Source organism: Mesoplodon bidens (assembly GCF_964165515.1).
Source record: "Mesoplodon bidens genome assembly, chromosome: 7".
NCBI lineage: Eukaryota > Metazoa > Chordata > Mammalia > Artiodactyla > Ziphiidae > Mesoplodon > Mesoplodon bidens.
The window spans coordinates 53144116-53163530 of record NC_138164.1 but is presented as its reverse complement, the minus strand read 5'-3'; the positions used below and the strand labels follow the sequence as shown (position 1 = coordinate 53163530).

The window sequence follows — 19415 nt, the reverse complement described above, 5'->3', positions numbered from 1 at the left end:
AGCCAAGGGATCTGCACTTTTGGTGGCCGCACCACACTCCGGAACCCTGACGGGATGAGTGCGGAGGCCGGCCTCAAGTCGTCCCCTCACAAGCTGTGGTCCTCCTTGGGTCCCCACTCTGTCCCTCAAAGCCTGGACTTTTGAACCCAGAGGCATCCCTTGTGACGCTTGCTCTCAGCAAGGCCAGCCTGTCACTTTGCCAGGCCCAGGTTTCTGTGGCCTGAGCACTCTGCCGCCCACACCCAGGCTGGGCCGTGTCACCGGTGCTTCCTCTGTGGGCCTGGGGCCAGCCGCCCCTGGCCCTCCCATACCCCTGGCAGCCTGGTCGTGTGTCCTACCCTACAACGCTGGAGTAGAGTTCAGGCAGGGTGGGAATGAAACCAGCCCAGCTCTAACTCACAGGGTCTGCTGGCGATTCGGGTGGTGAGACGGAAAGGGGAGAGGGCTGGATGAGGATGCTTTTCTGGTTGCCGACTGTGTGGCCTGGGGCAAAGCCGCTCTGCCCTCCTGGTTCCATCGTCTCTAGGGCCAGATCATAATTTCTGTCCTGATGACTGAAGGATGAGCAGAAGGACTGATGGACAACCCCTTTATCGCTATAGAACAATGAATGGCTATGAGGCTATTCACAGTGTCAGGATATCTGGACTCCAGAAAAAAGTGCACAACAGGCAGAAGGGGGGGCCAGACCAGGATTCTGACTGCTCAGCGTGGCCTCAAGGCCAGGCCAGGCTTTGCCAACAGTGAGGCTGCTTCAGCGACCCCGGACCACTGAGGCTTGGAGAAACCTGTCCAAGACAGGGAGGGACTTCCGGGGAAGATGGCGGAAGAGTGAGACGTGGAGATCACCTTCCTCCCCACAGATACACCAGAAATACAGCTACACGTGGAACAACTCCTACAGAACACCTACTGAACGCTAGCAGAAGACCTCAGACCTCCCAAAAGGCAAGAAAATCCCCACGTACATGGGTACGGCCAAAAAAAAAAAAAGAATAAACAGAGACAAAAGGATAGGAACGGGACCTGCACCAGTGGGAGGGAGCCGTGAAGGAGGAAAGGTTTCCAGACACTAGGAAGCCCCTTCGCGGGCGGAGACTGCGGGTGTCTGAGGAGGGGAGCTTCGGAGCCGGGGAGGAGAGCGCAGCCACCGGGGTGCGGAGGGTAAAGCGGAGAGATTCCCGCACAGAGGATCGGTGCCGACCGGCACTCATCGGCCCGAGAGGCTTGTCTGCTCGCCCGCCGGGGTGGGCGGGGCTGGGAGCTGAGGCTTGGGTTTTGGTCAGAGCGCAGGGAGAGGACTGGGGCTGGCGGCGTGAACACAGCCTGAAGGGGCTAATGCGCCACAGCTAGCCGGGAGGGAGTCCGGGAAAAAGTCTGGACCTGCCGAAGAGGCAAGAGACTTTTTCTTCCCTCTTTGTTTCCTGGTGTGCGAGGAGAGGGGATTAAGAGCGCTGCTTAAAGGAGCTCCAGAGACGGGCGTGGGACGCTGGGGCTGCTGCTGCTGCCGCCGCCAAGAGGCCTGTGTGCGAGCACAGGTCACTCTCCACACCTCCCCTACCGGGAGCCTGTGCAGCCCGTCACTGCCGGGGTCCCGGGATCCAGCGACGGCCTCCCCGGGACAGCGCACGGCGCACCTCGGGCTGGTGCAACGTCACACCGGCCTCTGCCACTGCAGGCTCGCCCCACACTCTGTGGCCCTCCCCCCACCCCGTCCTGAGTGAGCCAGAGTCCCCGAAGCGGCTGCTCCTTTAACCCTGTCCTGTCTGAGCGAAGAACAGACGCCCTCTGGGGACCTACACGCAGAGGCGGGGCCAAATCCAAAGCTGAGACCCGGGAGCTGTGAGAACAAAGAAGAGAAAGGGAAATCTTTCCCAGCAGCCTCAGAAGCAGCGGATTAAAGCTCCACAATCAACTTGATGTACCCTGCATCTGTGGAATACATGAATAGACAACGAATCATCCCAAATTGAGGAGCCAGGAGTCAGTGCTGTGCCTCTGAGGTGGGAGAGCCAACTTCAGGACACTGGTCCACAAGAGACCTCCCAGCTCCACATAATAACAAACGGCGAAAATCTTCCAGAGATCTCCATCTCAACACCAGCATCCAGCTTCACTCAACGACCAGCAAACTACAGTGCTGGACACCCTATGCAAAACAACTAGCAAGACAGGAACACAACGCCACCCATTAGCAGAGAGGCGGCCTAAAATCATAAAAAGTCCACAGACACCCCAAAACACAACAACAGACGTGGACCTGCCCACCAGAAAGACAAGATCCAGCCTCATCCACCAGAACACAGGCACTAGTCCCCTCCACCAAGAAGCCTACACAACCCACTGAACCAACCTTAGCCACTGGGGACAGACACCAAAAACAACGGGAACTACGAACCTGCAGCCTGCAAAAAGGAGACCCCAAACACAGTAAGATAAGCAAAATGAGAAGACAGAAAAACACACAGCAGATGAAGGAGCAAGATAAAAACCCACCAGACCTAACAAATGAAGAGGAAATAGGCAGTCTACCTGAAAAAGAATTCAGAATAATGATAGTAAAGATGATCCAAAATCTTGAAAATAGAATAGACAAAATGCAAGAAACAGTTAACAAGGACCTAGAAGAACTAAAGATGGATCAAGCAATGATTAGAAACCCAATAAATGAAATTAAAAATACTCTAGATAGGATCAATAGCAGAATAACTGAGGCAGAAGAATGGATAAGTGACGTGGAAGATAAAATAGTGGAAATAACTACTGCAGAGCAGAAGAAAGATAAAAGAATGGAAAGAACTGAGGGCAATCTCAGAGACCTCTGGGACAACATTAAATGCACCAACATTCGAATTATAGGGGTTCCAGAAGAAGAAGAGAAAAAGAAAGGGACTGAGAAAATATTTGAAGAGATTATAGTTGAAAACTTCCCTAATATGGGAAAGGAAATAATCAAGTCCAGGAGGCACAGAGAGTCCCATACAGGATAAATCCAAGGAGAAATACACCAAAAAACATATTAATCAAACTGTCAAAAATTAAATACAAAGAAAACATATTAAAAGCAGCAAGGGAAAAACAACAAATAACACACAAGGGAATCCCCATAAGGTTAACAGCTGATCTTTCAGCAGAAACTCTGCAAGCCAGAAGGGACTGGCAGGACATATTTAAAGTGATGAAGGAGAAAAACCTGCAACCAAGATTACTCTACCCAGCAAGGATCTCATTCAGATTTGATGGAGAAATTAAAACGTTTACAGACAAGCAAAAGCTGAGAGAGTTCAGCACCACCAAACCAGCTTTACAACAAATGCTAAAGGAACTTCTCTAGGCAAGAAACACAACAGAAGGAAAAGACCTACAACAACAAACCCAAAACAAGGAAATGGGAATAGGAACATACATATCGATAATTACCTTAAATGTAAATGGACTAAATGCTCCCACCAAAAGACACAGATTGGCTGAATGGATACAAAAACAAGACCCATATATATGTTGTCTACAAGAGACCCACTTCAGACCTAGAGACACATACAGATTGAAAGTAAGGGGATGGAAAAAGATATTCCATGCAAATGGAAACCAAAAGAAAGCTGGAGTAGCAATCTCATATCAGACAAAATAGACTTTAAAATAAAGACTACTAGAAGAGACAAAGAAGGACACTACATAATGATCAAGGGATCGATCCAAGAAGAAGATATAACAATTGTAAATATTTATGCACCCAACATAGGAGAACCTCAATACATAAGGCAAATACTAACAGCCATAAAAGGGGAAATCGACAGTAACACATTCATAGTAGGGGACTTTAACACCCCACTTTCACCAATGGACAGATCATCCAAAATGAAAATAAATAAGGAAACACAAGCTTTAAATGATACATTAAACAAGATGGACTTAATTGATATTTATAGGACATTCCATCCAAAAACAGCAGAATACATATTTTTCTCAAGTGCTCATGGAACACTCTCCAGGATAGATCATATCTTGGATCACAAATCAAGCCTTGGTAAATTTAAGAAAATTGAAATTATATCAACTATCTTTTCCAACCATAATGCTATGAGACTAGATATCAATTACAGGAAAAACATCTGTAAAAAATACAAACACATGGAGGCTAAACAATACATTACTGAATAACGAAGTGATCACTGAAGAAATCAAAGAGGAAATCACAAAATACCTAGAAACAAATGACAATGGAGAAACGACGACCCAAAACCTATGGGATGCAGCAAAAGCAGTTCTAAGAGGGAAGTTTATAGCAATACAATCCCACCTTAAGAAACAGGAAACATCTCGAATAAACAGCCTAACCTTGCACCTAAAGCGATTAGAGAAAGAAGAACAAAAACACCCCAAAGTTAGCAGAAGGAAAGAAATAAAAATCAGATCAGAAATAAATGAAAAAGAAATGAAGGAAACGATAGCAAAGATCAATAAAACTAAAAGCTGGTTCTCTGAGAAGATAAACAAAATTGATAAACCATTAGCCAGACTCATCAAGAAAAAAAGGGAGAAGACTCAAATCAATAGAATTAGAACTGAAAAAGGAGAAGTAACAACTGACACTGCAGAAATACAAAAGATCATGAGAGATTACTACAAGCAACTATATGCCATTAAAATGGAAAACCTGGAAGAAATGGACAAATTCTTAGAAATGCACAACCTGCCAAGACTGAATCAGGAAGAAATAGAAAATATGAACAGACCAATCACAAGCACTGAAATTGAAACTGTGATAAAAAATTTCCCAAGAAACAAAAGCCCAGGACCAGATGGCTTCACAGGCGAATTCTGTCAAACATTTAGAGAAGAGCTAACACCTATCCTTCTCAAACTCTTCCAAAATATAGCAGAGGGAGGAACACTCCCAAACTCATTTTACGAGGCCACCATCACCTTGATACCAAAACCAGACAAGGATGTCACACAGAAAGAAAACTACAGGCCAATATCACTGATGAACATAGATGCAAAAATCCTCAACAAAATACTAGCAAACAGAATCCAACAGCACATTAAAAGGATCATACACCATGATCAAGTGGGGTTTATTCCAGGAATGCAAGGATTCTTCAATATACGCAAATCAATCAACGTGATACACCATATTAACAAATTGAAGGAGAAAAACCATATGATCATCTCAATAGATGCAGAGAAAGCTTTCGACAAAATTCAACACCCATTTATGATAAAAACCCTGCAGAAAGTAGGCACAGAGGGAACTTTCCTCAACATAATAAAGGCCATATATGACAAACCCACAGCCAACATCGTCCTCAATGGTGAAAAACTGAAAGCATTTCCACTAAGATCAGGAACAAGACAAGGTTGCCCACTCTCACCACTCTTATTCAACCTAGTTTTGGAAGTTTTAGCCACAGCAATCAGAGAAGAAAAGGAAATAAAAGGAATCCAAATCAGAAAAGAAGAAGTAAAGCTGTCACTGTTTGCAGATGACATGATACTATACATAGAGAATCCTAAAGATGCTACCAGAAAACTACTAGAGCTAATCAATGAATTTGGTAAAGTTGCAGGATACAAAATTAATGCACAGAAATCTCTGGCATTCCTATATACTAATGATGAAAAATCTGAAAGTGAAATCAAGAAAACATTCCCATTTACCATTGCAACAAAAAGAATAAAACATCTAGGAATAAACCTACCTAAGGAGACAAAAGACCTGTATGCAGAAAATTATAAGACACTGATGAAAGAAATTAAAGATGATACAAATAGATGGAGAGATATACCATGTTCTTGGGTTGGAAGAATCAACATTGTGAAAATGACTCTACTACCCAAAGCAATCTACAGATTCAATGCAATCCCTATCAAACTACCACTGGCATTTTTCACAGAACTAGAACAAAAAATTTCACAATTTGTATGGAAACACAAAAGACCCCGAATAGCCAAAGCAATCTTGAGAATGAAAAATGGAGCTGGAGGAATCAGGCTCCCTGACTTCAGACTATACTACAAAGCTACAGTAATCAAGACAGTATGGTACTGGAACAAAAACAGAAATATAGATCAATGGAACAGGATAGAAAGCCCAGAGATAAACCCATGCACATATGGTCACCTTTTCTTTGATAAAGGAGGCAGAAATGTACAGTGGAGAAAGGACAGCCTCTTCTATTAGTGGTGCTGGGAAAACTGGACAGGGACATGTAAAAGTATGAGATTAGATCACTCCCTAACACCATACACAAAAATAAGCTCAAAATGGATTAAAGACCTAAATGTAAGGCCAGAAACTATCAAACTCTTAGAGGAAAATATAGGCAGAACACTCTATGACATAAATCACAGCAAGATCCTTTTTGACCCACCTCCTAGAGAAATGGAAATAAAGACAAAAATAAACACATGGGTCCTAATGAAATGTAAAAGCTTTTGCACAGCAAAGGAAACCATAAACAAGACCAAAAGACAACCCTCAGAATGGGAGAAAATATTTGCAAATGAAGCAACTGACAAAGGATTATTCTCCAAAATTTATAAGCAGCTCATGCAGCTCAATAACAAAAAAACAAACAACCCAATCCAAAAATGGGCAGAAGACCTAAATAGACATTTCTCCACAGAAGATATACAGACTGCCAACAAACACATGAAAGAATGCTCAACATCATTAATCATTAGAGAAATGCAAATCAAAAGTACAATGAGATATCATCTCACACCAGTCAGAATGGCCATCATCAAAAAATCTAGAAACAATAAATGCTGGAGAGGGTGTGGAAAAAAGGGAACACTCTTGCACTGCTGGTGGGAATGTGAATTGGTACAGCCACTATGGAGAACTGTATGGAGGTTCCTTAAAGAACTACAAATAGAACTACCATATGACCCAGCAATCCCACTACTGGGTATATACCCTGAGAAAACCATAATTCAAAAAGAGTCATGTACCAAAATGTTCATAGCAGCTCTATTTACAATAGCCCGGAGATGCAAACAACCTAAGTGTCCATCATCAGATGAATGTATAAAGAAGATGTGGCACATATATACAATGGAATATTACTCAGCCATAAAAAGAAACGAAAGTGAGCTATTTGTAATGAGGTGGATAGACCTAGAGTCTGTCATACAGAGTGAAGTAAGTCAGAAAGAGAAAGACAAATACCGTATGCTAACACATATATATGGAATTTAAGAAGAAAAAAAATGTCATGAAAAGCCTAGGGGTAAGACAGGAATAAAGACACAGACCTACTAGAGAATGGACTTGAGGATATGGGGAGGGGAAAGGGTAAGCTGTGACAAAGCGAAAGAGAGGCATGGACATATATACAGTACCAAACGTAAGGTAGATAGCTAGTGGGAAGCAGCCGCATAGCACAGGGAGATCAGCTCAGTGCTTTGTGACCGCCTGGAGGGGTGGGGTAGGGAGGGTGGTAGGGAGGGAGACGCAAGAGGGAAGGGATATGGGAACAGATGTATATGTATAACTGATTCATTTTGTTATAAAGCAGAAACTAACACACCATTGTAAAGCAATTATACTCCAATAAAGATGTAAAAAAAAAAAAAAAAAAAGACAGGGAGGCCACAGCCCCTCCTTCCCCGCCAGCCACTCGGGCACTGTGTCAAGGCCGAGAGAGAGAGGCAGGAGCAGAGATCTCTGAGAAGTGAAGTCTTCCTTCAGAGACTCAAATATGGCACTTTCCAGGCCTTACCCTGGCCCACTGTGCCCTCAGCACCCTAGAGACAGGAAGCACAGGGACCCTGAGGCAGAAACAGCCTGTGTGGCCTCTGGGAAGGCGGTGGAGGAAATGGAGTGAGGCCAAGAGCAGGGCTGTGAAGGAGACACAACCTCAGTGAGGGCGTCTGGGCCTGTAGGGAGGGTGGAGAATGAGGTCAAGAGAGCTCCCTCCCCAAAGGCTCTGAGAGGAGAATCTTCTAGAATAGAGTAGTAAGGCCACCTTGGAGGCCTGGTATACATCTTGGGACATATGTGGGATACGGAGAGAGGAGCCATCCCACCTTTTGGTGCTGGAGCCACTGGCCAGTCTCCCTCCCGTCTTCCTTCCTGGACCTCAACCTCTCTCACTGAGCAAACTCTGGGCTCTTGCCCCCTCTTGGCCCCCTCTCCGGCCAAATGCCATTCACCAAAATTGCAAAGGAGCCTTCCTTTCCTCAATTCAGTCCCTTCCTGGTGAGCTCAGCGCCTTTGGGAGCAGCCTGGTGGTATTACTATCCTTACCTCTACCTGCAGCTCTGGCCCTGAGGTAAAAGTAGTTACAGTCAAGGCTTATTTACCATGTCCCCAGCACTGTGTCAAATGCTTCACACACTCAATCTCAAGTGTTCTTCACAATAACCCTGAGCAGTGGAGATGATAATTATCCCCATTTTGTAGAACTGGAGACTGAGGCTAAGAGAGGTGGGGTCACATGGTCAGTCAGTGGTAGAGCCAGGCTGGGAACCTGGGAGTCTGCCGCCTTCGCTGTTCCTCACTAGGATGAGTGGGCACACCCTCCCCTCCATTTATTCCACCCCACGCCTGCCTCAAGGTAGTGGACTAGACCGAGAGCTGCTGGTGTCCCATCGCCTGGGGTGGAAGGTCATCCGAAGAGCTTCAGGGGCTCTGGGGAGTCAGGTTGGTCTAGTTCTTTTGAGAGCTCTCTGCAAAGACATGCTTTATCCATCTATCCATCCATCCAATATTTAATGAGTGCCTACCACGTGCCAGCAGCAGTTCCCACCCACTGAGATACATCAGTGAATAAACAGGAGACGATCTTTGTCTTTGTGGAGACTATATTCCAGGAGGGGGAGCAAATGGTAAATTCTATAGTGTGTTAGAGGTGCTAAGACTGTGCACAAAAATGTACAGCAGTGCTGTGGACAATGTGTCCGCTTAAAATTCATATGTTGAAGTCCTGATCCCCAGTGTGATGAGAGGTGGGGCCTTTGGGAGGTAATTAGGTCATAGGGGTGGAGCCCTCATGATGGAATTAGTGCCCTTACAAGAAGAGTCACGGGAGAGATGACCTCTTTCCCTCTGCCTCGTGAGGACACAGTGAGAAGGTGTGAGACACCAGATCTGCTGGCACCATGATCTTGTACTTTCCAGCCTCCAGAACTGAGGGGAATAAAGGTCTGTTGTTCAAGCTTCCTAGTCTCTGGTCCTTTCTTGTTATAGCAGCGTGGATGGACTAAGACCGGGAGGCTGTGAGGGTACGGGAGTGGTGCTGAGAGCAGGAGGCTGCGATGATCCCCCCTGAGAAGATGAGAGCTGGGCAAGGACATGAACGAGGAGGAGCCCAGGTGTACCTGGGGGAGTCGTGTGCCCCAGAGTGAAGTTCCTGCACCAGCAGAGGCCTGGTGTGTGCTGGGAACAGCACGGGGCGGGGGTGGGAGATGAGGCCCAAGAGGGGAGGGAGGGGCAGGTTGTGCGAATGGACTTCGGCCGTTCACCTGGTGACAGAACGGGCCACTGCAGAGTCGGACTGACATGCTAACCGGGTCCCTCTAGCTGCTGTGTGGAACGCAGAGCCTGGGAGGAAGGAAGGAAGCAGGACCACCTGTTAGCAGGCTCTGGTCCTCACACAAGTGGGCGGGGGCTGGATGCAGGGCCCCTGGCTGGCCCCGCCCTCGGTGGAGGGCACAGTCGCTTGGTTTATTAGTCCAGTCGTCTAAATGATTTGTGTAATACTTAAAACTATAGGATCTGGAAACACAATAGTTTTAATTAAAGAATTTAAATAAGGGCAATTAAACCTGGCAGGAGGGATGCCGCACCACACAGAGAGCTTAATTGGAATGGAAACCAAGTTAAGTATGGAAACAGCATCAAAAAAAAAAATGGAAAGCTGAATGTATGGAATTAAGAAGGCTAATAATAATTCTGAGAGCTCGGTTCCCAGCCCCCAGCCCAGGTCCTTCTCCTTACAAGCCTCTCTGGAGTAGAGACTAGAAACAGCATCAGAGGTGGGATGAGCGGAAGCAGGGAACACGGGACTCTGCTCCCAGCCTTGTCTCTGGCGGCTCTCCCCGGCCGTGACCCTGCTAAGGGGCTGAGCCACCATGGGCTTCAGTCTTCTCATTTGCAAAAGGCACCGGAGCACTGTGGGGCACTCAAACACGGAGCGCTGACTATATGCCTGGCGGGCATGTGGAGCCGTGGTCCATGAGCGCCTTGGGCTGAGGCACTGAGGATCCGACCCCAGGTTACACAGCCGTGCACCTCCTCTCTTCCTGTTTCCCCAAGGTGTGTCTGTAGCAGCTAGAGGTGGGACCACGAGCACCAGACCAACCTTCCCGGTTCCTCCTGGGGATGTGGGTTGGGTAAATGGATTAGACAGTCCCTGGAGGGCTTGTGATACCACAGATCACTGGGGCCCACCTTCTGACCCTACGGGTCTGCGATGGGGCCCAAGATGTGCCTTTTTAAGCTCCTGAGTATCTCAGCTGCTGGTGGTGCTGGTCCAGCGGTCACAGTCTGGGCACCACAAGCAAACCGTCACCCTCTCTGGGGAAAGGATGAGGGCTGGCTTGTCACTTGCACCCACCACCTTGAGGTAGAGGATATGGAGCAGCTGGGCTGAGCTCACGTTTGCAATCAAGGTGTTTATGAGGAGGCTGTGTGTGGACTGAATAAGACTCTGCTTATTTCAGAGCTCCCGTTCCACTTTCCGTTCTAATTAATTTTCTACGGGCAAGTAGCCCAGTGGGTCTGTGGCTTTAAGCACAGTGGGCTCAGGAGTTCCCAGGTTAAGTAGTTAATGATTAGTAATCAAATAATTCAAAGCATGGGTGGGATGTTAGTGCTAGTTAAAGAAACCCCGAGATTAAGTCTTTTTGTAGAGGAAAGTGGTCTTTCTGTATTATGAATATTCAACACTCTGTCTATTCAAAAAGTGCTTTGGTGTTTGTCTTTCTTAAAGGAGACGCACCTGTGCCAGAGTGAGAGTCTGCCTGGGATTTGCTGTGAGGGCCGTTGGACTGAAAATGGGGTAATGGCAATGTCAAGTGCAAAAGGAAAGGTGAAGGGGGGTATGGAGACAGCAGGATGGCTGGAGGGAGTTTGCTGAGGAAGCAGGAATCCAGCCAGTTCACACACACCTACAAGGTTTGGCAGGGAGACCGCAGCCCCAAATTCCCACTGCAGCAATCCGTGGGCTTTGTAGAGGCAAGACAAAGGCTCCATGGCATGGTGGTTTAAAGTGTGGGCCCTAGAGGCAGAAGCCTGATTTGACCTTGGACAAATTACATAATCTCTCTGTGCCTCAGTTTCCTCATCTGTAGAATGGGGATGGTAAAGTACCTGAGAGCAAGGTCATGAGGATTAAGTAATATTTATACAGCAGTTACAGTAGTATGTGGTGCATAGTAAGCACTATATAAATGTTTGATAAATAAATTTAAAAATCTCACCCAGGGGCTTCCCTGGTGGCGCAGTGGTTGAGAGTCCGCCTGCCAATGCAGGGGACACAGGTTTGTGCCCTGGTCCGGGAAGATCCCACATGCCGCGGAGCGGCTGGGCCCGTGAGCCATGGCCGCTGAGCCTGCGCGTCTGGAGCCTGTGCTCCGCAACGGGAGAGGCCGCAACAGTGAGAGGCCCGCGTACCGCAAAAACAAAGAAACAAACAAACAAAAACTCACCCAGGCTTCTCTGGTGGTGCAGTGGTTGAGAGTCCGCCTGCCGATGCCGGGGACACGGGTTCGTGGCCGGTCCGGGAAGATCCCACATGCCGCGGAGCGGCTGGGCCCGTGAGCCATGGCCGCTGAGCCTGCGCGTCTGGAGCCTGTGCTCCGCAACGGGAGAGGCCACAACAGTGAGAGGCCCGCGTACCGCAAAAAAAAAAAAAAAAAAAAAATCTCACCCAGGTCTGAATAATGAGGCACTGAGCTGTTACACCTGGTCCTGGCTCCTGGTCTAAAGTGCTGACTGCCGTAAACTAAAAATAACTAAGAAAATATTCAGGGCCTAAACAAGGCTTTGTCAGTCCTTCAAAACTGGCTGGTCCCACACTTGCACCTTAATGTGACATGGAGATGAAAAGCTGCTTTATTCCAGAGCCATAAGGAAACACCTGATTACAGCCTTTTCTTCTCAGCACAAAAGGTTCTCGAAGTTGGACTTCCTGCCAGCGCCTGGGGGTTGGAGCAGGAGAAAGTCAAGGACTCCTCCTCCTTGCGTGCTGGGAAATTCTTTGGCAGAATCAGTGGTGCTCCCTGGGAAATGCGCTCTGCAAATAAGTTCTTCTTTGAGTGGGTTACTCATCTTGCATCAAATTATCAAATTAGATCCCACAAGTAAGAGCCAGTGGTCCCTGGCCAGGCGGGCTCAGCTCTGCCCTCAGCTCTCTTCCAGGCAGTCTCCTCATGCGCTTGAAAATCTCTTCTCTCCTGGCCTTAATGGTCATCTCTGCTGTTATCCTTGATGTCCTGCATTTGGAAAATGCATTAACGCTGAGCTGAGAATGAGGCAAGCATGGGGGTGGGATGGCAGGACCGCCCACCAGCGGGAACGCTGCCCTGTGTGCCCTTGGACTCCCGAATGGGCCTTGCCAGTGTTTCCACCAAAGAACCCAGTGGCCAACGGGAGTGAGAGCACATGCCAGAGTGTGAGGTAGCGTGAAATACAGCCAGAACACCTCGACATTTCATCAAAGCCCCCCAACCTTTTTTTTTTTTTTTTTTTTGCGGTACGCGGGCCTCTCTCTCACTGTTGCGGCCTCTCCCGTTGCGGAGCACAGGCTCCAGATGCGCAGGCTCAGCGGCCATGGCTCACGGGCCCAGCCGCTCCGCGGCATGTGGGATCTTCCGGACGAGGCATGAACCCGTGTCCCCTGCATCGGCAGGCGGACTCTCAACCACTGCGCCACCAAGGAAGCCCAAAGCCCCCTGTTTTAACAAATATTCATAGAAATTGCTACTCCTCTTCATACGGTATGCATAATTGTTTTAGTAAAAATCATTTCCACCTTCCTCCCCCAAATCTGAAGCTATAGGAAGATTAAACGGGAGTACTCCTCTTCACGCATGTCTGTGTATTGCGGCTGGGATGCACTACCACCTAAAAGTGTTCTTATAGGGATTTTCTAAGTAAGTGGGGCCCTTTGACTATTACGTTCAAATGTCCTTGAAATAGGCTAGTACAATTAGTTTTTTTTCAGTATGCATGCATGCAAGGAAGAGTTATCAAGGGTAGGGTTTGTTTGTCTTTGGGTCTCCCACAAACTTAGCTCGAGACCTGGCACACAGGGTATTTGTGTTAATATTTGTGAATTGTTAGAAAGGACTCCTTAATTTAATTGACAGCACCCTGGGTGTCTCTTCTGTTTCAGGCTTTCTGTTAGGTGTGGTGCTGGAGACACTGAAAGTGTAAGACAGACCTGCCCTCCCATCTATTGGTTGATGGGAGAAAGAGTCATGGAGAAAATAACAGATAAACAATTCCATAAAGTGGGATAACGATGACCCTTATACCAGGAGTGCAGCTCATTTTCAAGTTCATGGTGTTTTTTAGTAAGGCAGGCCCAGTCTGGGCTTCTAGGTAGAATAAGCCCTTTTCAGGGCCTGCTAACTTCAGGAGCTTAGAATTTCAGAATTTCAGGGCTGGTAAGCCCTTAAAACCATCCGGTCTAACTCCACTTAGAGCTGTAGCACGTTTGATGGCCTGCTGAGTGGTCGTCTGAGCCCACCTCTTCCTTGAACAGCCAATCTCATGCCTGGGCATCTCTGACTATGAGAAAGCTGCTCTGTAAATTGTCCTTGAATCTCCCTCCAGCTGGTCCTCCCTCAGAGCTACATAGGACAATCCTGCTCTCTTTTGCCTAGAGAAGCCTTTCAGATATTTGAGGGCAGAGATCAGGCACTCCTGAGGTCTTTCTGGCTTCAACCATGCGCACAAATAGATTTTAAGGAAGTTGGACCTTAAAGAACACACATCATAACAGCCTTCCTAGGGCATAAGTCCCTTCAATAACATCTTGAAGAGAGGACTCGGCATTTGCTTAACCATTCAAAGTAATGGTGATGGGGGGATGGTGGGGAGGGTGGGCATCTCATTACCCCTGAGAGGTAGTCCGTTGCTTCACATGAAAGGTGTCTTGCCACAAAGTTCTCCTGTGTAGTGACCTAATATCTGCTGCTTCCCTCTCCTTCTGGTCCAGGGGTCACTGACTAGATGCCTCTTTCACTAACACTGCATCACCTAATCCCAGAATCCCCCAGATCTCAGTAGGTGGGGTACTCTGGGAAGATTAAAGTTTTCCACTTAACACATATGAATTTATAATCCCAGTACATAGTCAGTTTAGGAAATTCTCTAATCTGGGAGGAGTCACAACTACCACTTCTAATGTTAATGAAGTCTCATCATGTGTTGATGTGGGAAATGTTGGCTGTTTAGAGACAGGTATCCACTGACTTCTTCAAACCCAGAGCCTGGGGTGGCCCTGGATTCATAATCTCCCCTCACAACTACCTCCATTTAATCCATCACTACTTCCAATAGACTGCTGAACTGTCTCTCCAAGTCCTCCCCAACAGCTGCCTGGCCCCACGCCTCCATGGCAACCAAGTCTACCCCTTTTCTCACAGGGATGATGGAACAGCCCACTACTTTCTTCTCTGTCTTCCAATCCACCTTGCAGTCTGCTGGTAATCTACAGTTTAAGAACCCTCCCCTAGTCCCTCCCTTTGCTTTTAAGGTGAAGTCCGAACTTCTCAGCATGATTTTCAGTGACCATTATCTGCCCCAAACTGACACTTAACGTCTGATCTCTCTCACGTCCCATTGAAAATTCCATCCACACCAACACTGAATATGCTCTGCTTTTTCTTGCCTTTGCCCATGCTGAGCCTCTAACATAGGATGTTCTCCCTTTCTACTCCTGGGGACTATCCTACAATTTTCAAGATCCAGATCAAACATGCCTTGAATGTGAAGCCATCCCTGAGTTGTGCAGACAGAGCTCATCACCCTGGGCTACTGGAGTACCGTACCCGCCTCATTTCCGCTCATCCAGTTTTGCTATGTGTTTATACACCCATGAGCTCCTCCAGGGCAGAGGCCGTGTCTGATTCATATCTGCATCCCTCCTGCCCAACCACCATGCTCAATAAATGCTTGATGAATGACGGAAGGAAAGAATGTTCATCATTGGAAAATTGCTCATCAGAGCCCTGTACATCAGCGTTGCTGAGAGATGTTTTCATCAAATGTGGTTTCTCAGTGTCAGTATCTGACGCTGTCCTGATTCATCCTGAAGCATGGAAAATTCAGAAGAGCTTGCAGGCATTTTATTTGTTAAACAGAAAATCAGGCTATGAGATGGAACACCAAGATATGCAAATGTCTATCTTCTTTGTAGCAGAACCTGGGAGAATCACACTAGATTATTTTTAAATTAATTCAGCCTGAATGTCTGGAGTTTAAATGTAGCCCTCAGGAGAGTAAATAATGCAAAATGTGAAAGTGAAAAGGAGATTTGAAATGCACCAATAAAATCTTTCAGCCCAACTTCTCCACTAGAACATTTTAGTTGGTAGGATCCCCCTGTAATTTGCAAAGATTAAACCTGTTGCAAGAAAATTAGCCCAAGCAATGACTTTAATCATTTAAGAGGCTCCCAGCTTCCTCTGGCCTCATCAACAGTAGCTCCTCAACAGTGAGGGCTTGGGGACAGATTCCAGGATGCTTGATAAATACTGGTCATTTTGCATTAAACAAAAATTTCACATACATTAATTTTTTTTTTTTTTTTGCGTTATGCGGGCCTCTCACTGCTGTGGCCTCTCCCGCTGCGGAGCACAGCCTCCGGACGTGCAGGCTCAGCGGCCATGGCTCACGGGCCCAGCCGCTCCACGGCATGTGGGATCCTCCTGGACCGAGGCACGAACCCGCGTCCCCTGCATCGGCAGGCGGACTCTCAACCACTGCGCCACCAGGGAAGCTCCACATACATTAATTTTTAAATATCAAGTGAGAGCGGCAGCTCTGGGCTTGCAAATTAGGGATTTAAAAATATTATTTCCAAACAGCTCCCAATTAGATGTATGTATAAGTAGCTGAAAACTGCCCAGACCTCAGGGCTGCACATGCCAATGTGGCCTGCTTGGTTGGTCACTGTGTCCCTTCAAGCAGGAATCTGTCCGGCTGCCTGTTCAAGGCCATGCACAGAGATGAGTGAAGGAAGGAGCTGGATTTGGATTTCTCTGCCCCAGTTGGGAATGGGCAGATGAGATGAGAGCCAGTTGGGGGCACCAAGGCCTCTGGATCTGGGCATGTGTGGGAAGGCCATCTGTCTGTGAGGGCTGGAAAGGAGTCAGATGTGCCTATATGCGGGGCTGGGACGTCAAAGCAGCCCGGTTTGGATTCAAACTGCATGAAGCTGGGCATGGAGAGGCTGAGACCCCACAGACAGACCGAGCTCTCTTCCCCTGGTGAGGGGCAGCCTCAGACCCTGCCATGAGAGGAGATCTTGGAGGCCAGGCAGGGTCCTGAAGACCCCAGGGTCATGGAGGAGAAGGAGGAGGAAATAGCTAAACTTTCAAACTGCATCTGAGCCTCCCCGTAACTCTTCCACCTGTCCCTCCCCGCTTCTAGAATCTCTCTTCCCCATTCAGCTCCACAATCCCGGCCACTGGGGGCTGCCAAAACCCAGGCCTAAACGCACCAGTCCCCCGCACACAGCCTCACCTCCCACAGGACCAGGTCCAGGTCCAGCTGCCCCTGCAGGCGCATCTCTGGCTACGCCCCATGGGGTCCACGAGGATCCAGCCACACCCGACCCTCCACAGCTCCCTGCACGTGGCCTGGGTTTGATGTCCGCAGCTCGTGCCCGTGCCGTTGCCTCTCCCTGGAATGCCCCTCACTACTTCTATATGGAGCAAACTCCTATGCCTTCTTCAAGGGCCAAGCTATGTATTCTCTGTTCTGGAAAGCCACCAGCCCTGCCCCAACCTGCCACCCCCATCTTTCTGCACGGTGTCATTCAGCTCCCAGGAGGAAGCTGAACTCAGGGCAGCAGGAGGTGGGGCTGAAGGCAGCAGAGAGCAGCCTGATGTGAGCCCCTCCAGATGGTACGGTCCCCGTCTCACCCAGCCAAGTCAGCCCACTCACCTCCTCGGACTGATGTACCCATTCCTCTCTGTTGCCTTCAGCCTGTGAGCCTGTTTTGCATCTAATCCGAGCCAGGAGACAGCAGCCACTTTACCACCCAGCCCATGGCCAGCCTTCGTCCCTGACCACACACCTCCAGGGCTCCCTCTGCCTTGTAATTTAAAGGAGGGCAGAGGGGAAATGTAGCCCTATCCTGTGTCACTCTGGGCCAGAAGCCTGGCTGGGGAAAGTGACAAAGGCTTCTGCTGGGCACGGTCAGAACAGGTCACAGCTGGGGCATCTGGGCTCCACCAAGAGAGAGGGAGGTGGTAGGAGGAAGTGCTCCATATTCTAAGCCTCGGCCCTGACCCTGACCTTCTTCCAGGGGCCACGTCCAACATCCTCCCACGATTAGAAGTAAAAAAGAGAATCTGAAGTAGTTCAGGAATAATAATAATAAGCAGTGGGTATGTTATTTAGCATCTTCGTGCCACAGTTTCCTCATCTATGAACTCGGGCTAACGGGCCACATCTAATCACACACAGGTGTTGTGAGGATTAAATGAGCTGGTGTATGCCAGGCGCCTAGGAAGTGCAGCACGTGTTAAGCAGTGTATGAACCTTAGCTAATTCTTCTTACGGGACAGACCTTTACAGTTTACAACACGTGTCAAAGGTCATATGGACAGGAAGGGGCAGGGCAGGAGTCCCTGGGCACCATTCTCTTTCACTGAACCTCACGCATTCTGCAGGCCCAGCCTGGACTCAGAGCTGCCACATGCATCCTCTACCCACCCTCAGATGTGCTGTCATTGGCTTCCTGTGCTGCTTCCCAGCGTCTGCTTTCCTGGGGTCCCAAAGTCCTAGTCTGGACTCTCGCTCCTGCTTTCCAACTAGCCCCTAAATCTATGACGTGTGTTGAACTTGCTTCTCAGGGTTGACCTTCACCATCCATTTAGGACCCAACCGAGGGTCTCTCTCAGCCCTCAGGTTCTGCACACCCAGACCACAGGTCAAAGGTGCCCCGTGCCCATAGAACTTGACGTAGCTGGGACCTCCCCTCACTGGCCCACCACTACAGGGGAGAGTAACTGGACATGAGGATTGGAATCAAGGTCAGGCCAACTGCACACCCCCATCCTGTGCCTGTCAGCCTCCTCTCAGAGTGGAAGGAGGCTTGAGTCGGGGTCTCTGCCTCTTCGTCCCATGAATATAGACATTCTGTTCCTGACTTCCCCAGAAGCATCCACCATGCGCAGCCCCCAGCAGTCCTGATGCCCTAAAACCCCACGGGCTCCATCACTTCCTGTTTTGAGTGCTTTCCCTGCACTACCTGGGAGGTGGGCATCCCTATCTGTGGGCAGAAACTGGTCCTAATTTAGCAGATTCCTTAGGGGCTGGAGGCCTCTGGGCCAAGGCACTGGTTTTCTTCAAAGCTGGGTCACTGCGGGCCATCTCCAGCTGGCGTCTTGATCCCGGGGCATCATTTTATAACTAGGTCAATGCAGAGCAGGAAGATAAATATGGTCCTCAGAATTGATGGAAACTTAATAAAGGAATGTTTCCTGGTCACCAGTGTGTGGACTGCCCTTCACAAAAGGGCCCCCAGACACTGCCCTTTGAGAAAACCTCATTCCCTACAGAATGAGGAGGAAGGCAGAGCGGCTCACAGACCGGAGACGACCCAGCACTGTCTATACCTGAGAGACTGGGGCTGCGCTTGTGAGAAGGGGCTTGTCAGAAGACATGTGAGGTTTTTTTTTTTTTTTTTTTTTTTTTTTTTTTTTTTGCGGTAGGCGGGCCTCTCACTGTTGTGGCCTCTCCCCTTGCAGAGCACAGGCTCCGGACGCGCAGGCTCAGCAGCCATGGCTCACGGGCCTAGCCGCTCTGCGGCATGTGGGATCTTCCCAGACCGGGGCATGAACCCGTGTCCCCTGCATCGGCAGGCGGACTCTCAACCACTGCGCCACCAGGGAAGCCCCGACATGTGAGGTTTAAAGTCAGAGATCCGAGTTCAAAATCCCAGCCCTGCCCCTCACTGTGTGACTTCAGGCAGGGGACTCCCACCTCTGAGGCTGTTTCCTTATATCTAAAAGTTAAATAAAATGCCACTAAAACAACAACAACAACAACAATAATAATAACCTCCCTCAGAGCCAGTATCAATGAGTCAATGAGCTAACGTATACCAAACACCTGGCACGTAGTAGGTGCCCACTAAACCCCGAGAATCAGTCCCTCTCCGCCTCCATCCCTCCTATTCCTCCCTGCCCCGGCCCCTTCCCCTACTTCTCTATGCTGCTGCTCC

General features: G+C 48.5%; 1 protein-coding gene across 2 annotated transcripts in view; it reads right to left on the bottom strand.

Annotated features, from left to right (window-relative positions):
• Positions 1-19415, bottom strand: part of GALNT18 (polypeptide N-acetylgalactosaminyltransferase 18) — a 352781-nt gene that overhangs the window by 3153 nt on the left and 330213 nt on the right. The window contains exon 11 of one of the 2 annotated variants that reach the window (XM_081239978.1): positions 16059-18601. The exons of the other annotated variant lie outside the window; for it this stretch is intronic. Coding sequence (XP_081096104.1) covers positions 18596-18601 — 6 coding nt within the window. The 3' untranslated portion in view covers positions 16059-18595. Of the gene's footprint in view, positions 1-16058; positions 18602-19415 lie in introns of those variants that run through there. 2 annotated transcript variants of the gene reach the window in all.